Genomic DNA, 24429 nt, shown 5'->3' with positions numbered 1-24429 from the left:
GTGGACATGTATTTTCATAGACCTTATGTGAGTTCGAGTCATAAACTCTATTTTGATAAACTCTTGTATTTTGAGGTATATTATTGGGAGCTCCCCATTTTGTAAATCGTACACCCTTATGTTTTAAACATATGTTTATGTTATGATTTCTAAGATGATGGATGGTTTTCAATGTTATTGATTTCAAATAATGGTTAGTTGCATTGGTGGTTCTATGTAATATTCTAATATTTGAATTTCAGGTTTGAATTGGATTAGGGCGTTACAAATCTATCAATCACTTCGTAGGGATAATTTTATCATTTATCTTGGTCAAATATATATCATAAAACTATGTGAATAGTAAATATGAGACCCAAAATATAAGACGAAAAGGAAATACTATTAAAATAATATAATAAATAAATTAAAAATAATTAAATAACTATAAAAAGTTAAATAATTACAAAAAATAAAAATTATTAACATATTGTTTTAAAATTTTCATAGTTTTTATACATAGGAATGGATCCATATTGAATGATTATTGCATAGTATACACCAATAAATTAATCGGAGAGGAGTATTGATTTTTAGGATAAAAATATATTAATATTATAATCATTAAAAGAAACAATATATTAATTATGAAAATATAATAAATAAATTAAAATATAAATAAAGTAATCAAAAAAATAAAAATCATTAATAACATATTTTAAATTTTTCATAATTTTTGGTGCATTAGGATCCATATTAAATGAAAAGTGCCTATCATACAACAAAAAATTAATCAGAGTAAGTATTACATTTAATATAAATATATTATAATTATATAATTAAAATAATAATAAAATCTTAAATACAATAAAAATAAAAGTATACCTTCAAAATATTTTTTCTTCTTTTAAAATCTTTTTTTTTACTCTTCTTTGATATGAAGAATTAAAAGAGACGCGGGATGATTTATAGAGAGGAAAGACGAGTTCTAAAGAATGTATCTTTTCCAAAATATAAACAAAAAACTTAGCGAGTGAAAGACGTCCTTGAATGTTTAAAGGTTGGGTTAATTATATGGAGGATCACCTTCATTTATGTTTTGTCTCTTTCTACTTACTAGTTTCAAAAAATATAATAATTAAAGATATGAGTATCATCCCTTATATTATTTCATTTTTATGCTCTCTTGTTTTATATATTATTTTTAAAATGACAATGTACTCTATATATATAATTGTTTGAATTCGAGATCTCTAAAAAGAATAATATTCTATTTTTCCATTCATGTCACTTTATGAGTCCCTTACATCACATTTAAGTACGAATATTTTTGCTCATTTAAATGAATACAATTTTTCGGTAAAATTATTGAATTATTGACATTGCAGTAAATATAACTCCAAAACAATAAAATAAATGCATCTCTTGTAGGCTTGCATTATTTTGCGTGTGTTGGTAGCTTCCTGGCCTCACTCACTCTACGATGGGAAGAGGAAAAGTGGTATTGGAGAGAATAGAGAACAAAATCAATCGCCAAGTAACCTTCTCCAAGAGAAGAAATGGTTTGCTGAAGAAAGCCTACGAGCTCTCCGTCCTCTGCGATGCTGAAGTTGCTCTCATCGTCTTTTCTAGCCGAGGCAAACTCACTGAATTTGCCAGTAATACGTAAGATTCGCTCTCTCTCCTATTTTCTCTTCTCATCTGTTTCCAAATTTTATGCCATCTGTTTTATCTATTGTTTATCGAAAACCCATGATAGATATCATATGATCAAACCCAAAATCCTAAACAAGAGATAACCTGATGTAGAGAGAGAGAGATGACAACCAATAGTTTGACGACATGCATTTCTTTGTACCTTTCTTTATTTTTTTCCTTTTTCTTTGTCGTCCATGATATTACAAAATCTCCATACCTGTGATTCGTCCATTACCAAAGACTGTAACTGGTGTTTCTACTGTTCACAATAGTTCAGTGTTTTTACACATGTAACTGGTGTTTTCGGTAACAGAAGCTGAATTTTTAATACTCTAAAAACAATTTCCTTCCTCTAGGGTTTTCCATTTTCTTGATTACCCACAAGAGCACCCTTCTTTTCCTTATCCGGGTTCGGATCTTTTCTCAATTTGTGCTTCTCTAATATTTTAGCTTCTTCTTTTTCTGGGTTTCCTCAGCATATTTGGGCACTTCTTTTTCATTCATAAACATTCAAGGCAAACACGTTTTTCTCCTCGTTTTCCTTTGCCAATAAAGGCAAAGAAGAATAAATCAAGATTTTTTTATTCATTTTCAGATAAAATTGTACATTTAATTTATAAAAAAAATATCATCTCCATGACTAAAAGAAAGAAAATCGTGGTGATATATAGTACTCTAGCAGTACTTTCCCCCCGGTTCACCGGTGGAGTGGGGGTTAGGGTGAGGAAGCTAGACCCTAATCTTTACTATAAAAATAATACGCCTTTGAAAATTACTTCTTTTCGTTTTTTCAAGTACTTTGTATAATTGTACTAATAACATATCATATGGTTGTTGTTTTTGACATATACACACTTGTCACACTCATTTATCTTGAAGTCGTTTTCATCATGATACTATCGAACTTCTCATACCATTGATTTGGTGTTTATTTAAGTCCATACAAAAACTTTACCAACCTACAGACTTTCCTTTCTTGACCTAGAACTACATGACCCTCAGGTTATTCCATGTAAATTTCTTCGTCTAGATCCCCATTCAAGAAATCTGTTTTAATATCCTTTTGATGTATTTCTAGATTTCGCAAAGCGACAATTGTGAATCTCATTCTTATGTATGTTATTCTTGATACATGAGAGTATGTATCAAAGTAGTCAATGTCTTCCTTTTGTCGGTATCCTTTTATTATCAATCTAGCCTTCTACTTATCAATTGTTCCATATGCTTTCATTTTCTATTTGAAAATCCATTTAGAATTTCATAGTTTAATCCCCAGAGGAAGACCCACTAATTCCCACATTTGTTATGTATGAGGAATCTATTTCGCTCTTAATGGATTCCTTTCATAAGGTGCCTTCAGAGGAACGTATAGCTTCACTATACGTTTAAGGTTCAATCTCCAACATAAAGGTTAAGAAGTTTGGCCCAAAGGATTTTCCAACATTTGCACGTATACTCATTCTTGCTCTATTTCAGTTTCAACCTCTTGTTGATCATCCAGACTATCTTCATTGTTAGTCTCTAAAGTTCATTTTAAACTTTGATAAACTTCCTTGGATTTATAAGGGAAAATATTTTCAAAGAATGATATATTTTTTTATTTCATTATCGTATTCTTTTGAATCTCATGATTCTTTGATTCATACACAAGAAATCGATACGCATTGTTATGTTTTGCATAGCCAATGAAAATACAATCCACAGCTTTAGGAACTATTTTCATTTACTTTGGTAGTGGGGTTATTACCTTGGCAAGACACCCCCACATTTCAAATGTTTGTAGGAAGGTTTTTGACCTTTCTATAATTCGTATGGCCTCTTGTCTTTTTTTCTTTCTGGGTACCTTATTTAGAAGGTAATTAACTGAAAGGACAACCTCCCTCCACATGTTCTGTGATAACTTAGAACTGCCTAACAAGGCATTCATCATTTCTTTTAGTGTCTAATTTTTTTGCTCGGCTACTCCTTTTGAATGAGGAGAATAAGGTGGTTTTACTTCGTGAATAATACCATGTTGTGAACAAAATTCACCGAATGGTTCAATATATTCACCACCACGGTCGTTTTTTACCATCTTAATCTTTTTATTAAGTTGGTTTCTGACTTCCTGCTTATAGAGTATAAATTTCTCTATAGCTTCATCTTTCCTCTTAAGCAAATATACATAGAAATACTTTGTGTTATTATCAATGAAGGTAATAAAATATTTATTCCCTTGTCTCGTTTGGACAAATTTCAAGTCACAAACGTCACTGTGAATTAAATCAAGTGGTTCGATATTTCTTTCAATACTTTGAAAAGATGACCTTGTTAATTTTTCCTTAACACATATTTCACATTTATGATTATAATTTATATGAAACGAAAGAATGTGTTCCAAGTTAATTAATCTTCGCAGAGCACCATAATTAATATGTCCAATCCTATTATGCCATAAATTAAATGACTCAAACATATAAACGGAAGAAGAAACTTTATTCTTATTCATGCTTTTAGCTTTTACAAAGACAGAATTGAGTTTCCACATGTCGTTCAATTTATATCCTCTACCCACAAACATTCCCCCTTTAGGCAAAATTAACTTTTAGGATTCTAAAGCCATTAACACTTAGGAGTGATATAGAAACAAGGTTTTTTCGTATTTCAGGTACATACAACACATTTTACAGCTTGATTTCTTTGCTAGAAGTTATCTTTAAGATTGTAGTACCCTTCCCCTTGATTTCGAAATTCGCGACATTACCAATGTAGAGCTTCTCCCTATTGTTACAAGGTGTTAGTTTAGAGAAAGATTTCTTGTCACAACAAATATTGTGTGTGGCTCCAGTATTGAGCTACCATTCTCTTGCATTAAATCCAACCAACTTGACTTCAGAGATCACTACACGTAGATCTATATCCTCCACATTCTTAGTTATTCTTTCCATGACATTAGCTTTGCGAGCTTTGACTATCTTTAGATGTCTGCACTTAAAGGATTTGTGTCCCATCTTTCCATAGTTAAAATATTTCCTTTGGAATTTCTCCTTCTTGGAAATTCCACCTTTAGGTCTCAGTTTTGACCTATTTTTGGGTTGTTTTTCCTTCTTGGAGTCCCTCACTTCCATCACGTTATCCTTAGTCTCTTCTTTGTTGAGCTTTTTTGGCATTGATCATGTTGTCTTCTTATACTCGAAGTCTAACAACCAGTTCTTCAATGGTCATTTCCTTCCTCTTGTGCTTTAGATAATTCTTGAAGTCACTTTATCCAGGAGGTAATTTCTCCATAAAGGCGACCACCTGAAAGGATTCTCCTATGATTATTCTTTCGATAAGAATCTCATTAATCAATAATTGGAGTTCTTCCACTTGTTTTACTATTAGTTTAGAGTCAACCATAGTAAAATTCAAAAACATAGCAACTAAAAACTTTTTAGCTCCACCATCTTCATTTTTGTATTCGTGGTCCAATGCTTCCCATAATTTCTTTGTTGTTTTATATCCAACATATACCTGATATAATGAATCTTGAAGACAATTTAGTATTATATTTCGACATATATAATTTGAATGCTTCCAAGCTTCAACAATGTTAAAAGTAGTAACATTGTCTTCTCCATATTTAAGAACAAGATGATCTTCCATCAAGAATCTTGAAAGGTTTATTGTTGTCAAATAGAAAAGCATCTTCTATTTCCATATCTTGAAATTCTCTCCGCAAAATTTAGTCGGCTTCTCGTTGTGGTTAACTGCCACTGCCGATTGACTCACATTCAGTTTTGAATTATGAGCCGATACCATTATCTTAGCATCCAAGTTGGATAAACCGATATAGTCTACTGTCTCCATTTTTCGTAAAATAAACGAAACCATAATTAGAAATAATTCCAATCACTAGTAGAAAAAATCCCTTTAATGACGCGCATTGCGTGACATCTATGGATGCGGATGACACACATTTTCCTATCGTTGAAGCCACCGACATGAATTTAAGATGATGCGCAACTGTACGTCATAAATTTATGACGCGCATTTATGACATACATTGCGCGTCATTGAAGCCCCCGTCATAAATGAAGATGACACACATTTGGGTGTCATAAATTTATGACATTCATTTATGACTTACATTGCGTGTCATTGAAGCCCCCGTCATAAATGAAAATGACACACATTCGTGTGTCGTTATTGTATTTCGTGAATTATATATATATATATATATATATATATACATATTTATATATATATTGTAAATTGACAAATAATCAAACTAAATCACATTTAATGCCTCATAATACTAAATATATATCATATTATATATAAGCAATCCATTTGTATACAACATATTCACATTAAGTTATCAAAAATATTGTAATCATATGTCGATACAAAATATCACGGCATAATAAAGTTTGCCACATAAGATACCCATTCTTTGTGAATATCATCAATGTCATCATCCGTGTATTCTTTGCGGTGTCCCTTCTCCTGTTGCTATAAGTGGCTTTCTTGTAATAGCATCCATGTAGAGTAAACATCTTTCATTTTCTTCATGTAACCTCATTTGCATCAATACACACAAACAGTTACAAAAACTTACACAAAAATCATAGAGGGATAAACATTCAAATTCCATATATATGGAATAATGTGACAGATTTAACATTCTTTTTAGAAGGATAAAACATGCACAATTCAAAATACAGAGTAACAATCACTGCTAACTGAGAAAGTGAAATATGAAGAGGTACCTCTACATGCTTCAAGTAATCTAGAACATCTGATTGCTGCATGTATTTCATTCTTTCAACTGCATAAAACTCGGATGTGCATTCCAGGAAAGGCTTCTCAAAACTTTCTGAATAAATGCCCAAAGCAGTAAACATCTTCAAAATGACCAATTTTACATATGCATTCTTTGATAATCCAAAATCTTCAATCTGCAGAAACAACACGCAGTAGCCATACTTTAAGTTAAGAGCCAACGAAAACCTTTCAGAGACATAAGTCATCCTAGTTCCTAACATGATAACTTGATAAGTTACAACATATAGACTAATTTGGTACAATGCTATCCTGAACATACCTATATATCTTAACATCATCAGTAATAAATTTAGAAACACCCAACCAATAACGAAAGTAGGAAAAAGCTAAAGAAAGCTTATGTTGGCATATTAACGCGGAAGCGGACATACTGATCTCCATGATATAGTAGAAAACAATGATTTGGCAATCCTGTAGGAACTCACAAAGAAAGCGCATTTGTAGCAGGAATGGCACAATAAAATATATTCAAGCAACATAAAGAAATAGAGAGATGTGGTACAGTAGGGGAATGATTACTAATTCGACATATCTTTGCCTCTTAGAACAAGAAATTCTCCATGTTGGCATCCTTTTGGTATATGAGAACGCCATAATTTCAAAGCACAAAATGGTTTTTGCCGAATACAATGATACATATAGATTGTTAAAAGTTAATAAATGAAAAATGAATCTCTATATGGTGGACCAAAAAGAAAAGGTCAGATTATCTTATATCAATTGAAAAATTCAAGTCAGGTTTTACACATTAACATGCCCAACTCTTGACAAGACTGAGGCTCATGTCCAATGACATTCAAAGATTTAGTACTTACATTTGCATAACTAGACAACCTCCTCTAATAAAGAAAGATTTACACACTTTTTTTTCTTTTTTCTTTTCTTTTTTTCCTTTCAGTAACTCTCACCAAAGTGTAATGCACAAATAAATAAAAGAGTTGCATAAAACCAAGAGAATTACTTTCACTTGAACCTTCCCTGACAATGTAGGCACCTCAACTTCACCACCAAGAATTGCTTGTAAGAGATCCAAACATTCATTACAGATATAAATATTTGGATTCTATTAACTAATCTATAAGATTATTTGGCAACGAAAAGCTATATTCAAAAAGAATCAGGCTTGGACACTCAGAAATCAACGAAGATATCTCCACTGAAAGGGATAATATACAGTAAAATCCAAAGAAATGACCAAGGTGAGACAAATGGCATCATGAAAAAAAGAACAAATAAAAGTGAAGAGAAAATAAGATTCCAACATCATGTTTTGAATGTAGGTGAAATATCAGATCTGATCCAACTATATGGAACATAGTCAAGTGCAGTAATTATTTTGCATAGCCCATATTCTTACCTGAGTAAGGCTAATATTAGAATTGAAATAAACATACGCACCATCTCTAGAAAAGACAGAATCATCTGTAACCTAGATTATAAAAGCAAAGTTCAGAAGCAAGGATGATATATAACTCGACCATCAAATAGTAATTAGTTATTTACCTCTCTGCTACCCAATTTGGCAACCTCAAATCAAGTTTCAAAACTGATCATATTCTAGTTTCATGAAAAGGTATTATGTATCCCAGCTCAAAGAAAAAGTAGAGCAACAAAACTGATAAGCAGAAATTTTCAAAACCAAAAATGAATCTATAGTTGCACATAACCTACTTTCAGTAATGCGCTTCTTAAAGATACAAGGCAATAGAAGGAACTGCATCTTTATCCTAATAAACAAGTTACCAGGTTGATTTCCCTGTCGCTTAATATTACCAGCTTCTAGTATACGTATTGTATCTCCAGAATCCACACCTAATCATTTTATAGAAAAATACAAAGGAGTCAATAAAATTAATGCTGCAATCTTAAGCTACATATTCTTTGTGACAGTCAAGTAGCCACCTATGCAGACAAAGGTTACATCCTAGAACTAGTTTGATATTTCATGCATCCATGCAAAATGCAGAAACTAAAAGTAATACTTTCATAAAGATGGGTAAATTACCTAAAACTGTATTACTAACGAAGCATTGCAATAAAAAATTAGGAAAAGGAAACGGGAAAATAAAAAAATTTGAAAAAGAGAGAGAAATAACACTATAAGATCTGAAAACCAACCATAGGAGGGGAGAGAGAAAAAAGAAATACGAATTTGATCTCAAGGCTATACGATAAACCATATGAGGAATTCCTGTGAAACCCTTTCTTTATATGAACGGCTAAGAATCAAAGCTACGTCTCAAATCTTCTGAACTTGAAAAAGTTTTTTGTCAAAGAAAAGCAGCTAATATCTACCTGCAGGTATTGTAATTTTAACTTCCTTAACACCTTCAACAACCCCGGATCCTTGACATGATATACATTATTCCTGAATCATATATGTAAAACCATGTTAATTGTTAATATGATATACAAGTAAAAAAAATTTGTGGTTTTTTTTGAAAATGAAACCAGACCTTGATTATTCGTCCCAATCCGTTACAAGTGTTGCATGTTGATGTAAAATGAGGAATTGTAACCTTGTTAAGAGTTAAAGAGTCAATAAAGTATAATAAATAAAAGGTAACATGTATTCTCTTCAAAAAGTGAACCCGTTTGGGAGGATTTATAAACTCACATTCCCTTTGCCTCCGCAAATTGGACAAACTTTAACTTTGGCATTTGGTGGATAGCCACACCCATCTGCATTAAGAAATAAACAAGGCATGAGAAAACTACATATATAAAAACCGGAGGAAGAAATCCTTCACAAAAATGGAAAGATTAGAGAAATACATTTATCATAATGCTATAAAATATTAGCAGCAAGAATACAGAACAATTTTGGACAAACATAAATTAAGAAGTAGAAGGGCATTAACGCATGTAATTTACTATATTTGTGCTTGTAAGATTCTTGAATGTGTCATAATTCAAGAAATCTTTTTACTCTACTTACCACAAGAATCACAAGGAACAAATGCATCAAAACATAGATCCTTTGTGCATCCTTTAGCAGCTTCAGAAAAAGAGAGCAAGAGCTCTGTCTAAACAATTCCAGACAGAACATATTATAACTTGAAGAAGTAAAGCATGAAACTAATAGAAAATTCAGGAGAGAAAATGTGTTGACCTGAATATCTGGTGAAGTCTGATCATTTCTCATCATTTCTGCCATTGAAACGAATAGTGCCAGAAGATTACAAATCACAGAAGCTAAGGTACAAAGGGAAGCAACAAAGAGACAAAACTTCAGATAAAAGTTACAAATCACATAAGCTAAAACATACTGAGGAGAAGAGCATAAAAGCACTTGTCTAGATCTTCCTCCATCTAGTTTCTGTCGTTTAAATGCTTAATTTTCTATAGCAACAAAGGGAAGCGGGAAATGATGAAAATAATGGGGGGGAAAAAATTAAAATACGACTTTTACAGATGACACACAATTAAAAGTGTACTCCGTGTTTTTACAAATTTTTTGAATTATGATTATTAAATATGACACACATTATTGTAAGTCATAAATCGTTTATATTTTAAGAAATATGACATTTTTTATGACACACTTATTTTGCAAGTTATAAATTAGCGTGTATCATCGTTCGTGTGTCATTAAAGGTATATTTTCTTGTAGTGAATAAACAAAATTTAATTCTTGTTTATTTTAGAGTTTGTTATCGGACAGAACCAACCATTCATAAATAAGTAACCGTAGTTAATTTCATGACAATTTCTATTATGCAAATTTGTCCACTTTGAGATTTTAGTAAACTCGATAAGACGACATGATAAATCCCGAAACTATCTCATTTTCCCACAATTCTGAATTATACCGGATTAAGAAAATAGAAGATGAGTTTGTCTTAAGATTGTTATCCAATAGTAAAAATCCGAGACTAAATTGGAAACAAATTTTCGGTCACTCCTTAGTGCTCTAGATCTTTTTGTCGTCTATCTCCCAGGATACAACAACTAGATGATCAACTATAGTAGCACAACAATAAAGATCACAAACTTTCATTGCCTTCAACTATCTCCCAAAAAAACTAAGGGAAAGATAATATTTTATAAGAATAAGAGAAAATATTTTTTTTCAAGAGAAGAACACTTCTTGAATTTTGAGTTGTGAAAAAACTGAGAGATTTGCTCAGTATTTATAGAGGAATCTCGAGAGAGTTCTACTTCAACTAAACATCTTTTAGAATCTATATTTAAATAGATAGTAATATCTTTTAAATTTAAAATATTAAAACTGAGAATTTTACTCCATCTAAACATCTTTTAATATCTAAATTTAAACATATAATAATATCTTTTAAATTTAAAATATTAAACAGATATACACTCCTTTTATTATTCACGTTAAATAAATATTAATTTAATTTGAAATATACAAAAGTATATAATTATATTTAATATTAAAAGTTAGAAAGATAAGAAATATCTTTTTAAATTGACATATTCAAAGAGTAATTATCATACTAATATTTAAATTAAATAATATATTTTAATTTTAAATATTTAAAAGGACTCTGAATTTAATATAAATATTAAATACATCAAAGTAATTCCAACAATAGATTTGTGAATCTTATTAGCTTTAAATAATTTTAATTGGATGTGAATTTGATTAACAAACAAATACAATTCATGTTCTTAAAAAGTTATCTAATTCTGATTGCTTAATTTTACAATATTTAGCTAGTATTGAATTACGAAATAAATGTAAAGAATGAATGAAAAAGATAATAATTTTATTGTGACATGACATTAAAATATAACAGTAATTTATGTTGGTATACTTTTTTTAAAAGATAAGAATTAAAACATATATTATCATATATAATTACTTAAATTAATATAAAAAAACATTACAATATAAACGTTTTGTATACTACTATACATTTCTATAAAAAAAATATAAAAAAACATTAATTCTTCTTTGGAGATGGCAAATGATTTTTATTTCAATGTTTTTCTTTTTCTTTTTTTTTTCATTTTATTAAGTTAAGTAGTGCATATAATTAGGGGTGTGCAAATCCGGGTACCCGGATTTTCGGGTATTCGGAACTTTCGGGTCGACGATTTCTCGGCCCGTGTCCCGACCCGGATGTTACGGGTACCCGGTAATCGGATACCCGGATTTTGCGGGTACCCGGTAATCGGGTACCCGATACCCGATTTTTAATTTTTAATTTTTAAATTATTAATTTTAAAAATATATACACAAATTTAAATGTTCGAAACTTCGAATTACATACTCTAATATCCGAACATAAAATTTAAAAGTTCAAAATACAAAATATAATAATTCATAATATAAATAATTCATTATATTTTATATAATTATATATAAAAAAATAAAAAATAATAAAACTAACCAGGTACCCGACCCGGCCGGATAATTTTTTTAAAAAAATTACCCGGTTTTTTTAGATCTAGGTCGGCGGGTCGGGTCAACCGGGTCGGATAATTTTGCACACCCCTACATATAATCTTATGTTAAGGGGTAGACTTCTAAAATTTTAAAGAGAGTGAATTTATAAATTTTTAGGATCGAAAATAACTTATTAATAAAATTAAAAAGAAAATATTTATAATATATAACATATAATAATTTAAAAATTTTAAAGAACCCAGAGAGAAAGTCAACACGAGGATTGAAGAAAAGAGACAATGCAAACGTAAGGGTGAGTTTAGCAATCTGGGGGTGGAGAAATATAAAAGAATTCAGGGGCACGTGGAAGAGGAAATCTGGGGGTGGAGCAATATAAAAGAATTCAGGGGCACGTGGAAGAGGGATCTATGTGGAAACTCAGCAAATGTCTTATTGGTACAATGGCTACGGATTGGAACACAGATGAAGTGAAAAGAAGGCTTCACTCTTGGGGCCTTGGAGATCACAGTATGGTGGAGGACCAAGTCGAAATGATCCAAGACCCAATTTTGTCGAGGTCGAATGAAAAAAAAACTCTTAACTGGGCTGAGAGGGTAGATTGCATGAACAACGAAGAATGTAAGGGCACATATGAGGCTGTGGTTTATGTAGAAATCTTTGCAGATGATTGTACGCACAATAAGGAAGATGACGACAGATTGAAGATTCCTGAATTTTCGATCACCTCAAAACCGGTTCGGGAGAGGAGATACAGCTCGCTCCAGGACTTCCAAGATAAAGCCCCTACTGAAGCAGAGAAGAAAAAGAGAGACCGATTACAAAGAAGATTTTAAAAAAGGGGGAATGCTGTTGACTCATCGGAACTAGAATGGATATCACTTTCAGACTCTAATATGCAAGCGATATGGGATAATTACACTAAATAGGTGAAGAAGGCGCTTCAGTTGGGTAAGAATCTTGGCGTCGAAATTAGGGGTGATGAGCGAGAGGCAGTGAAATAAATCGCAAGGTTAGAAAAATTTGACCAAAGAAGCAAGCAAATCTAATAGGTACGCCCGATAGACAAAGTTATCGCGATGAGAATCATAACATGAAATATTAAGGGATTAGAGTCAGTAACGGAGATGTCAGCATTAAGAACTTATTAGAATCCATAAGGCTGAAATGATGTTTATTCAAGAAAGAAGGTGTCCTTCAATGAAAACGATATTGGGAGACTTTGGCATGACGATGATTTCGAGTTCAAGGTGTCTCAGGCATCAGGCTATTCTGGTGGATTTTTAACAATATGGGAAAAGAACAAATTCATGTTAGAGAAGAGCAGCATCTCCCCCAGGTACATTATACTCTCTAGGAAGTGGGTTGAAGAAGATATATCTTGTACTTGCATTAATGTTTATGCACCTTGTAAAATGGGTGCAACTTAGTTTATAGGATGAGTTTGTGGATTTGAAGATTAGCTGGAGCATCCTTGGTTCATAGGTGGCGACTTCAATACGATATGATTCAAAGAGAAAACCAGAGGCAGAGGAAATAATTACATATGAATAGGGGAATTTAATACTTTCATTGAAATTTGTAATCTGGTCGAGGTTTCTCTAATAGGGAGAAGATCCACTTGGATCGATCTAGGGAGCAGTCGTAGTAAGTTGGATAGATTCTTACTAGAGGAGAATTGGTTTCAAGTGATTGGGGATTTAATGCTCCATGGCTTACCCCGAAATGCTTCGGACCATATTTCACTCCTTTTAGCGAGAGAGGTGGTGGACTAGGGGCCAAGACCCTTCAAGATTATCAACACTTGGTTCTCACGGGAGGGATTCTTGAAGGTCATTAAGGAAACTCTTTTATCTTGAACCATCGTTTATCTTAAAGGAAATAAATGAGGCAATATGGTTTTGTGGGGAATTGAAGGCTCAAGGCCCTGATGGGTTTAATGGTCTTTTCTTGGAAAAAATGTTGGGACCTGGTGAATGAGGATATTATGGAGAATTTCGTCAATACTGGTAAACTACCAAATAATTTGAATTCCTCTTTTATTGTCCTCATCCCGAAATCAGAGGCTCCATCAAATATTTTAGAATCCAGGCCAATTAGTCTAATTAGCTCAATCTACGAAATCGTGTCCAAAGTGCTTTCTAAAAGGCTTTGCGGGAAATGGAAAAGACTGTTAGTGAGGCTCAATATGTTTTCTTAAAAGGAATGCAAATCTTTGATTGTATTTTTATTACTAATGAAGTTATTGACACGCTGGAAAATAAGGCAAGCAAAAGAGGATGTATAATTCTGAAACTTGAGTTTTCAAAATCCTACGGTAGAGTGAGGTGGGATTTTTGTTAATGGTGTTTCATCAAATGAGACATGGTAAAAGGTGGTGCAAGTGGGTCTTTGAATGCATCCAGACAGCCAAGGTCTTAATTTTTTAAATGACTCTCCAACCAAGGAGTTCACGATGTGTAAAGGCCTGAGGTAGGGGGATTCATTATCCCCATTTCTCTTTATTCTAGTAACTGAAGCACTACACCTATAGATTAAGAAAGTATATGACATGAGATTGATCGAAGGATTCCTACCTCATCTAGACGGGTACAATTTCGTGAATTTCGCATCGTACTCGTTCCAATTGGGGTAGAGATGGGTATAAGTTTAGTGGGTAGTGGACGGGTGTGAATGTAAAAGTCATACTCGCGCGGGTAGTGGGTGGATGATGGTTTTGAAACCTTACTCGTCCTGCATCCGCCCGCTCACTAACTACCTAGCATATAAATTTTGGACCATTATGAATTTAGGTATAATTTTAGAGATTATTCTGTAAATCTTAATATTTTATTGTAAATGACTTGTAATTTAACCAAATATTAGGGTATAGATAATTTTAGAATTGAAGATTGTCATTTATTCTACCTCAAATTGACAGGTATGGGTGGATACAGACAGATACGAGATGGATGGTGAGTATCCAGGTAGTGAGTGTGTGGATGGATTTGAGAATGTATTCACGTGGTCTTGTGTGGATTTAAAAGTTTTACTCGTTGTGTGGATGGTTAAGTGGTGGATACAAAAATATTAAGTGGGCGTAGGGATGGGGATGAGGAGAGATATCCGCACTGGCCCCGCCCATTTTCCATCTCTAATCTCATCCCTCATGACTCTATTTACCTTGTACAGTTCATAGATGACACAATCCTCTTTCTGAGGCAGAATTAAGAACAAATAGTGAGAGTATTAAACGCATGCTTGAAACAGAATATTAATTTTAGAAAGTCTTATTTGATGGAAATAGATAAATAAGTATATATATTTTGGCTAAATCATGTGGCTGTAAAAGGAGGCTCTTCCCATTTAATTACTTGGGAATCCCTTTCGGTGCAAACCCGAGAAGAATTTCAACATGGGATCCTGTGGTGGATAGATTCAGGCTTAAGCTTGTAGGCTGGAAGAGTAACTTTGATCAACTCTGTTTTTCCAGCGCTCCCCTTATATATGTATGTCTTTCAAGTCCCAAAGTTGGTGTTGCTTAGATTGGATAAGATAAGAAGAAACTTTATGTGGGGAAACTGGTTTCGTTACAAAAAGTTGAGTAAACCGGAGTAGAATGTGCATGTCAAACAAAAGTGGTCGTGCAGGTGTGGTTAATATTAAAGCACAGAATAAAGCACTATTAGCAAAATAAGGATGAATATTTATTTTGAGAAAAGTGGCTTTATGGCGTAAAGTTATCTGTGCAAAATAAGGGGATTCGAATCAAAGATGGATGCCATCCCAGGCAGATCAAGAAATTATCTCTGTTATTTGGAGGGGAAGTATGAATAACCTGTTCAATGTACTTGTTGGGAAGTGGATAAATCAATTGGGTTTTCGTTGGAAGCTGGGGGATGACAAATCAATTTTGTTTTGGGAAGATATTTGGTGCGGTGATAAGACTTTTTTCGATCTTTCCCACGGCTATATATATCAGTAAATTGCAAAGGGAGCACGATTGCGTCAGTAACAGAGCAAACTATTTTGTATGAGATTAACTGGTCATCCTTATTTGCTAGGCCCTTTCTGACAGAGAAATAAAGTGGTTGGAATCACTCAAAACAATTATTGAGGGGGAAAATGTTTCTCTTCATATCGCTGACAAAATAATTTAGTTGTAAGATCAGGCTGGACACTTTTCCGTTGGCAAATTAACTGATCTGCTGGTAAATGCAAATTAATAGATCCTGTCTTCGAGTTTGGTAATATTTGGAAGTTGAAGGTACTTCCAAAAGTAAAAAGCTTTCTATGGATGTTGAAGATTGATAGGATTCTGAACAAGGAGTTTCTTATAGCAAGAAGAATGAAATTGGTTGATTCTTCAAGCAACTGTCCTTGGTGCAAGGAGGGAGTGGAAACTCCTTATCATCTACTGATTCAATGCAGTTTCATCTGCTGCTTTTGAAGAAAGTTTTGCAGTAGGTGGTCTATTGGATGGTCACACCCTGTGAGCCTAAATGCATTTTTTGTCTTTTCTTTTTTGGTACTTGGACAGGTCCACCAAGAGCAATCTGGTTTATTTCGGTTGCAGCTGCGTTATGGAGTGTGTGACTGACTAGAAACGAGGTGGTGTTTGAAAATAAAATTACTACCCAAAAAGATCTTTTATTTTTTTGTATAGATGAGGGTGTTCATTTGGTTAAAAACAGTAAATGATTGTCTTTCTCAAAAAAGCAGATTGGTGGAATGGCCCCATAGGATATTTAGTTAAAAGAAAGTCTCAAATGGATTGGATTCCACCAGCAGAAGGTTATGTGAAGTTTAAAGTAGATGACGCTTTTAAAGAATCTGCAGCAAGTTGTGGGGGTGTCTTGAGATTGAATAAGGGTGATGTTAGAGTCATTTTTTTAGGTCTCGTTGAAACAGTGAACTCTGACTTTGCGGAATTGGTTACAATAAAAGCTGTGCTGGAGATATTCAAGGAAGCTGGGTGGTTTGAAAAATTGAACTTGATTGTTGAATCAGATTCACAAGTAATGTTGAATTGGATGGGAAATATGTCATTGAAGCTTTAGCGATGGTGGGTTCTATTTGAAGAGATTGATAGATTATCAAGACAAATATCCAAGTGAAGTTTGTGTACGTTCCAAGAGAGGAGAATGAGTTAGCAGGCCATCTTGCAAAACAAGACTTGTTTCGAACTATGTTGTTTAAAGCTTGGTAAGAACAAATGCTTATAATTTTATGCTTGTAGGATTGTTCCCAGAAATGATTTTTAATTGCGATGGTCTTTGTTTCACGGATGGTGTTTTCTATTTTGTATTCAAGCCTTGTTATGGTATATTTTTTCCTCCATTTAGATTTATGAAGCTTTTTATTGAGACATCTAACTTGGGCTATAAACTTCAATAAATAAAACCTTTAATCGCTGAGGGAAAAAATAGTGACTTTTCCCACACTAAACCATTTATACATGAAATAATGTCTCATTTTCTTATTAAAATGCATACTAATTGAATCGCAATTATTAGCTTTTTATGCTAAAATCAATTAATCTTGCATGCGGAAGTAATTAACACATCAGGATCTTGATAGGGTACTTAAATCACAAAATAACCGAAAGGACCCTCTACTTTTCAGTTACACATAACACCACTCAAACTTATATTTTCACAGTTTAGGATGGAGGGATTTACACCCGATAATTGCCTCCTCAATATTACACTAATCATCACCGTGTGTACAACAACAACAATTATTAATTACTTAAATTATATGAATCAATATTAGAAATCAAAATTTCTAACATTCTCCCACTTGATTCATATATGACAAGTATATAACATATTAAAATAATTTGAGCTCACCTAAATAATGTAATATACAAGTCCCAACTTCGTAAGAACTAAACTGTCCGAATCATGGTGGTCATGGGCCTGAAAAACATCCTGATTCCTTCCATGTATTATGTCAATCCAATTCAAACAAACAAAATTTAATAAGATAAACACCCGAAAATATATTATCCGACAATGTCTTAAAATAAGATCCAACATCTATAATCATCACAAAATATGCGTAACTGAAATACAATTCATATATAAGCAAAATCCAAACAAACATTGATATGTAGAGTATCAAACAAATATAAATGTGCAAGACATATATTCATACATGTATGACTAATGATCCGTTATACAAGGACTTCGTGACTACTCCCATTTCACCAACATGACCAATAAATGTCTTAGGAGCTAGTCTTTTAGTCAATGGATCCATAATCATATCATTTGTGCCAAGGTGCACTATTTAAACTCTTTGATTTTGCACCTTTTCTTTGACAAATATATACTTTAAATCCATATGTTTGGCACCCTTGGAGTATATATCGTTCTTAGAGAAGAATACAACCGCTACATTATCACAATAAATCCTCATTAATTTAGCAATGTACCAATGATGTCGAAACCATCAACAAAATTGTGCAGCCATAACGATTGAACTATAACTTTAAAGCATGCTACAAATTCAGCCTCCATAGTGAAAGTAGCAATGACAAACTACTTACCACTCTTCCATGAGACAACTCAATCAGCTAGAAGGAACACATAGTCGAATGTGGACTTCCAAGTATCCGAACATCTGGCATAGTCTGAGTCCAAGTAACCAACAACCTCGAGGTTACTAGTTATTTTATATGTGAGCATGTGATCCTTATTGCCTTTCAAGTACCTCAAGGTTACTAGGTACCTTATTCAATATGTATACGACAATCCTCAATGCATACATCCACAGTGAAATAGGTATAGAACTATCATTCATCATACTTCTCACTATTTCCATCAATGTACGATTATTTGTTTTGCTACACTATTTTGTTATGGCGATCCAGGCATTGTATACTGCGCACAAATGCCCTTAGACTCGAGGAGTTTTTTAAATGGACCTGGAATTTGTCCAACTTCTGATGTCTTTCCATAATATTCATCACCTCTATCGAAACGTAATACCTTAACCTTTATATTTAAACGCCTCTCAACCTCCGTAATGAATGTCTCAAGGACATCAACTGATTGAGTTCTTTCATATAGTAAATATAGGTAACAATACTAGAGTAATAATCAATGAAGGTGATAAAATACCTCTCACCGCCCCAAGATGGTACATCGAAAGGACCACAAATATCTATGTGTATTAAATAAAGTAATCAACTACTCCTTGTGGAAGCCTATTTTGATACAGGTTTGGTTTGCTTACCCTTAATGCAATCCTTACAAGCATCATTCCAATCAATAAAATCCAATTGAGACAAAACTCCATTTTTAATTAGCCTCAAAATCCTTTCTTTGGATATATGATCGAGTCTTTTATGCCACAAGTCAGCAAAAGATTCATTGAGTGCATTCTTTTTCATACCAACATCACATTCAACAACAACATTAAATATGAAATTAATAAAAGTAGAATTTAGATTGAAACAATACAAAGTATCCAACAATAAACCAGTACCAAAAAGGTTTGTTTCACGATACAATGAAAAACAACCACGTCCAATCCTAAAACATCCAACCTAGAAATAGAAACAAGATTTCTAGAGCAATCTAGAACATATAGACACTTATCTAGATCAAGGCAGTAGTCCGTATCTAACACAATTCTATATGTCCCCACATCTTCAATTTCAGCTTTTATAATGTTTCCCATAAATAGAAAACTTTCACTTTTCGGCATTTGGTGGATATTTAGGTAACCTTGCCTAACATTGGAAATATGAGTGGTTGCACCAGTATCAAGCCACCAAGTATTAGAAGGTACCTCAATCAATTTGATCCAAAGCATACGGAAACAAAATGTATACCTCTATTTTCAAACCATGCTTTCCTCTTTGAGTAATCAGTCTTCTTGTGCCCAGTTTTGTTGCAAAAAAAAAAACATTTCAGTATATTTTCAACCCTTCCTTGCCTTTTACCAGGTTGCACCTTAAATGGATGCTTTCCCTTGTTATCCCATTTCTTACTTGGAGCTTTGCTGCCACTAGAACCAGCGTTTGAATTACCACAATAGGCAAAGTTGGCTTGGGGAAGTTTGACCTTAAGGTCTTCCCTTTACCTTGTCTCCTCTTGCAATAGCATGGCCTTAGTATCCAAGAGAGACCATTTTACCTTAAGTTGGTTGTATGTTCTCCGAAATTGCTTGAAATTATCACCCTTACATGATTTCATCATGAACTCAACCAATACCCTATCACCAAGATCCATATCTAAACTTTTAAGCTGGTTGTAAGTATTCACCATGTGAGTAATGTGTTATTCCATTGAATGAGCTATAGTGTACTCTCTATTAGATAAATCATCAATAAGAGCAGCAACAACAGACTTATCCATAATGTCTGTCATAGTACACTTCTTAATTTCAACCACAAATTCCCTCACATTCTCAGTCTTGGGATGAGAATGTTTAATATTAGGCACTGTGTTAAGCTTAAGAAAGCTCATCATAAGCCTATTTGATCTCTCCCAATTATCCCACAGTTTCTTGTCTGCCTCCGAACTAGTAACTGTCGGTTCAGTGGGCTCATCCATAACTAGAGCTAAATTGATTCCTAAAAGGCCAGTATTTAGCTTGACATATTCAATCCAATCATCATAGTTCTACCCATTAAACTCGATACCATTGGTAGTCATATTTGACATAGTAGAGACCACTGCAAACATTTACATCTTACATATTAATTGGTTTAAATTTAACGTACAAGTCATCTTTGGATGTAACTTATATATTAATTAAACAAAGTTCATAACCTACTTCAATTGTTATTAACCATGAGTGAGATCTACATTTGGGTAATCATATAACTACATGTTAACAACTATAAATGTTTATTATTCTTAAATGTCATTTATGATGCTACATCAAATAAACATTTGTAAACATAATGTAAATCATTTAATGAATTTGGAATGGGCCACTTTGGTGACCAACACACTTACTAAAATATTAAAGATTTAAATCATGATCCAAAATTGTTTGATGTGATCCTACACTTGTCACGTCAACTTCACTTGCCACGGCAACGTCGTTAACTCTATTTGCTTTGGCAACTTCACTTGCCACAGCAACGTCATTAACTCTACTTGTCGGGATCATATCATTGTTCCTTATCAATTAACAATCAATCTGACATCAATATCATAATCAATTGTCAATTTGCAACTTCAATTAATCTTCAATAAGAAAATACCCAAATTTCTTATGAGACCTTTAACAAGAAAAATACCCAAATTTCTTATGAAACCTAAATTAGTGATTAAATTCCTATCGAAACCTGGCTCTGAGGACAAATGTTAAAATCAATTAATCTTGCATGCGGAAGCAATTAACACATAAGGATCTTAATAGGGTAATTAAATCAATCAAATCAAGCTCATGGAATAATTATTAAGAATTATAGTAAAAGAAATGAAAACTTACTTGATGATTCCATTATGATAGTTGAATATCCCAAAAGCAAGAATGTTATCCAATCCCAATACTGTATAATCCTCAATTCCCCTTGTGATGATATCAAGACTTGTTTGATTCTTGATGAAAGAATTAAAACCCTAAAACAAAGAGTGTTATTGTTTTCTTTTTAAGAGAGAAAAAGAGAGCCTTGAAAGAAAGAAAAAATTGTCTGCTACGTGAGTCTTTAAAAAAATCTGATTCCACTATGTTTTTAAAATCACAAAATAATGAAGGCCCCTTTAGTTTTCAGTTACACATAACATCACTCAAACTTATATTTTCACTCGATAATTACCTCCTCAATACTACACTAATCATCACCGTGTGTACAACAAAAACAATTATGAATTACTTAAATTATATGAATCAATATTAGAAATCAAAATTTCTTACATTTTACACTCCTTTCTTCAACAGTGTGCATGAAACTCTGGGGAAATACTGGCAGCAACGTTACAGCTCCCCAGTCGATATTCCTGGGGATGAAACAAAGGTAAACTTTTGTTTACTAGTTCATTTTCATTTTAATTGTTTTATTTTCCTTTTTAGTGTATGAAATTATCGAATGTTGAACTCGGCTTACAACGTATCAGTCTATGAATAAATATTTTAACACATTCGCATATCATCTTATCATTATTATCGCTGTTATTTAGATTTTTATATAAATGTCATATAGAAATATGTATCCAACTTTAATATGTGCAGATATATATATATATATATATATATATATATATATATATATATATATATATATATATATATATAAGAGATCTTTATTTATTATACTTTCATATCAAAATGTTTGGCATATACAATTAAAAAAAGTTCGAACTACTTACAGTAATGTTTGTTTCCTTGTATGACGTTTTTCTTAATATGGTACCTCATTTATTGTTCAACAATACATTGTCCCAAGAGCTATTGAGGTTAAAGGCAAAATACGAATCTTTGCAGCGGTCTCAAAGGTAATTTTATATATTTTATTATAATGATTTAATTTTTAAAATAATTGTGTAATTTTTTGTTTAATCTTTGTTATTGTGCTATTTTTCGTGACACATAAGTTTTCATTATTTTTTTATATTCTCTTCATGTCGTTTACTAATACATCTTATATTTTACTTAGTTAACAATTTAATTTTAACACTAAATTAATTTCCTTGATTATCCTTTATAAATGCCATTTTCAAAATTATCATATACTTACATGGATACATATTATAGCCTGTATTAGCAATTGTGTTGATGGACATTGGCTATTGGATGATCTAAAATGTACATGTGAAGGCATCTACTTGGGGAAGAGCTTGACTCACTCACTATAAAAGAGCTTTATAAGATGGAGAAACAGCTTGACAGAGCTCTCTCCCAGGCCAGACAGAAGAAGGTAGTTTATCATCAATTTTGCTCTTAATTTCTGATTTACCACCATTCTCCTAGGCAGGTTCTTTTGTTATTTCTTTATACAACTAATATATTAATGAAATTGTTTAAAAATTTTAAGAAAAAAATAATTTAGATAACCTCAAACTATTATGAAAAAAATCAATTAAATTTCTTACAACTTCAATTGAATCCAGCAATCCAGAAATTTAACTTGATATACTGTTTGAATAATAACATTAACAATTTTTATATAAGTGATCGTTCACATGTTCTATTTTGTACCCTGTTTAATTTTTTTTCTTTACTTTGATGCGATATATAAGAATAAATAATTGTCACATCAACAAAATCAACGCGTGGATTATCACATGTACAAAATTTACCAACATTATCATCCGTTAACTGTCAATTGATTTAATAGTCAATATCGATTAAAAACCTATTTGATTAAATTTCATAATTGGAAGACTCGAATGATTATAAAAAAAAACTATGAATGACTTAATATACTTTTAAAAAAATTACAATAAAATTAAACAAAAATACTAAAAAAATTTAAATAGAAAATAGTATAAAAACATCATAAAGTTAAAATATAAAAACTAAATTTTAAAGTAATTTAGAAAGCTTTAACATTTTTAAACCTATATTTATATATTGATTCTCAGATGGTGGTACCTCTCAAAAATCATTGAAATCTCAGTGTTAACTTGGTAATAAGATGTTTTATTCCATACCCAAAAAAAATTTGTTTGTAACATTTCTCAAATATCATGAGATAATCAAGATTTTTTTTTCTTGACAGAATAGTTAAGTTACCTAATTATCATGGGAATGCCGCTTGCTACCTATGCACTTATTCTTTGCAGTTGCCATAACATTGAAACTTCAATTTCTTGATTATATATGACTGCAGATGCAATTGTTGTTGGAGCGAATGGAAGAGTTAAGCAAAAAGGTAAAAGAAACCAACTAGCCAAACTACTTTCTTATCATGAATTACTGCAAAAATGTGTGTGTGTGTATGAGAGAGAGAAAGAGAGAGAGAGAGAGAGAGAGAGAGAGAGAGAGATGGTAATTTAAAACATTCTCAGATTTGGCTTAACATTGTACTTTGTGCCATTCTTTTGATGCTTTGCATTAACATTCAGGAGCGTGAACTTGCAGATGAAAACAAGAAGCTTAAATCTCAGGTTTGGTGACCTTGCACATTTATGGTATTTACAGCTAGAATTAGAGAATATTTTTCAACCACCACAAGTGTTAGGAAACCCTAACATAGATGTGGGAAATGAATTTGAACTGATTCCCTCACAGGCAAACCATGCCCGGCAACAACCTTCAATTCAGATGGGGTAAGCTTTCCCTCTACAATCCAGCTAAAGATGAAGTCAAAGAGGTTAAAAATGATATGGAGTTTTCTTTATTTTTAAGCAAATTACATTGTGATGAATAGTTGGACTCAAGGATGAATCTAGGACTTGACACAATGACCCCTGAAAATTTCAAATTCTCATATATTTTAGATTTTTTTTCTGTTGATAATCTATTTTAACTAATAAAATAATAGAAATTCTTCCCCTAACATAAAATTATGTGTCCGTCAGGACCTAACTTGCAACAGGTACCATCAGTTTATTCCCCAGGAAACGATGATTGAAGAGCGTGTGGTGAACAGAGGTGGGAATAAGCAATCTACGGGGTGGCTTTGA

The 24429-nt window shown here is 32.5% G+C and overlaps 1 protein-coding gene and 1 long non-coding RNA gene across 2 annotated transcripts; one reads left to right on the top strand and one right to left on the bottom strand.

Moving 5' to 3' along the window:
* The first annotated feature begins 1462 nt into the window (after positions 1-1462).
* Positions 1463-24429, top strand: LOC120124886 (truncated transcription factor CAULIFLOWER A-like). Its single transcript, XM_039143452.1, has 9 exons — positions 1463-1644; positions 3530-3532; positions 21743-21818; positions 22235-22296; positions 22619-22718; positions 23634-23675; positions 23869-23910; positions 23945-24072; positions 24342-24429. Exons 1-9 carry the CDS (start codon positions 1463-1465, stop codon positions 24427-24429), a joined length of 723 nt encoding a protein of 240 aa, XP_038999383.1.
* LOC120124887 lies at positions 9153-9618 on the bottom strand. The gene is made up of 3 exons (XR_005516312.1): positions 9596-9618; positions 9422-9509; positions 9153-9165 (listed from the first exon to the last, which is right to left on the bottom strand). It is a non-coding gene; the product is annotated as an uncharacterized LOC120124887 (long non-coding RNA).

The sequence above is a fragment of the Hibiscus syriacus genome, unplaced genomic scaffold, assembly GCF_006381635.1.
Source record: "Hibiscus syriacus cultivar Baekdansim isolate YM2019G1 unplaced genomic scaffold, ASM638163v2 tig00110429_pilon, whole genome shotgun sequence".
NCBI classification, from domain to species: Eukaryota; Viridiplantae; Streptophyta; class Magnoliopsida; order Malvales; family Malvaceae; genus Hibiscus; species Hibiscus syriacus.
This window is presented reverse-complemented; position numbering and strand designations above follow the sequence as displayed.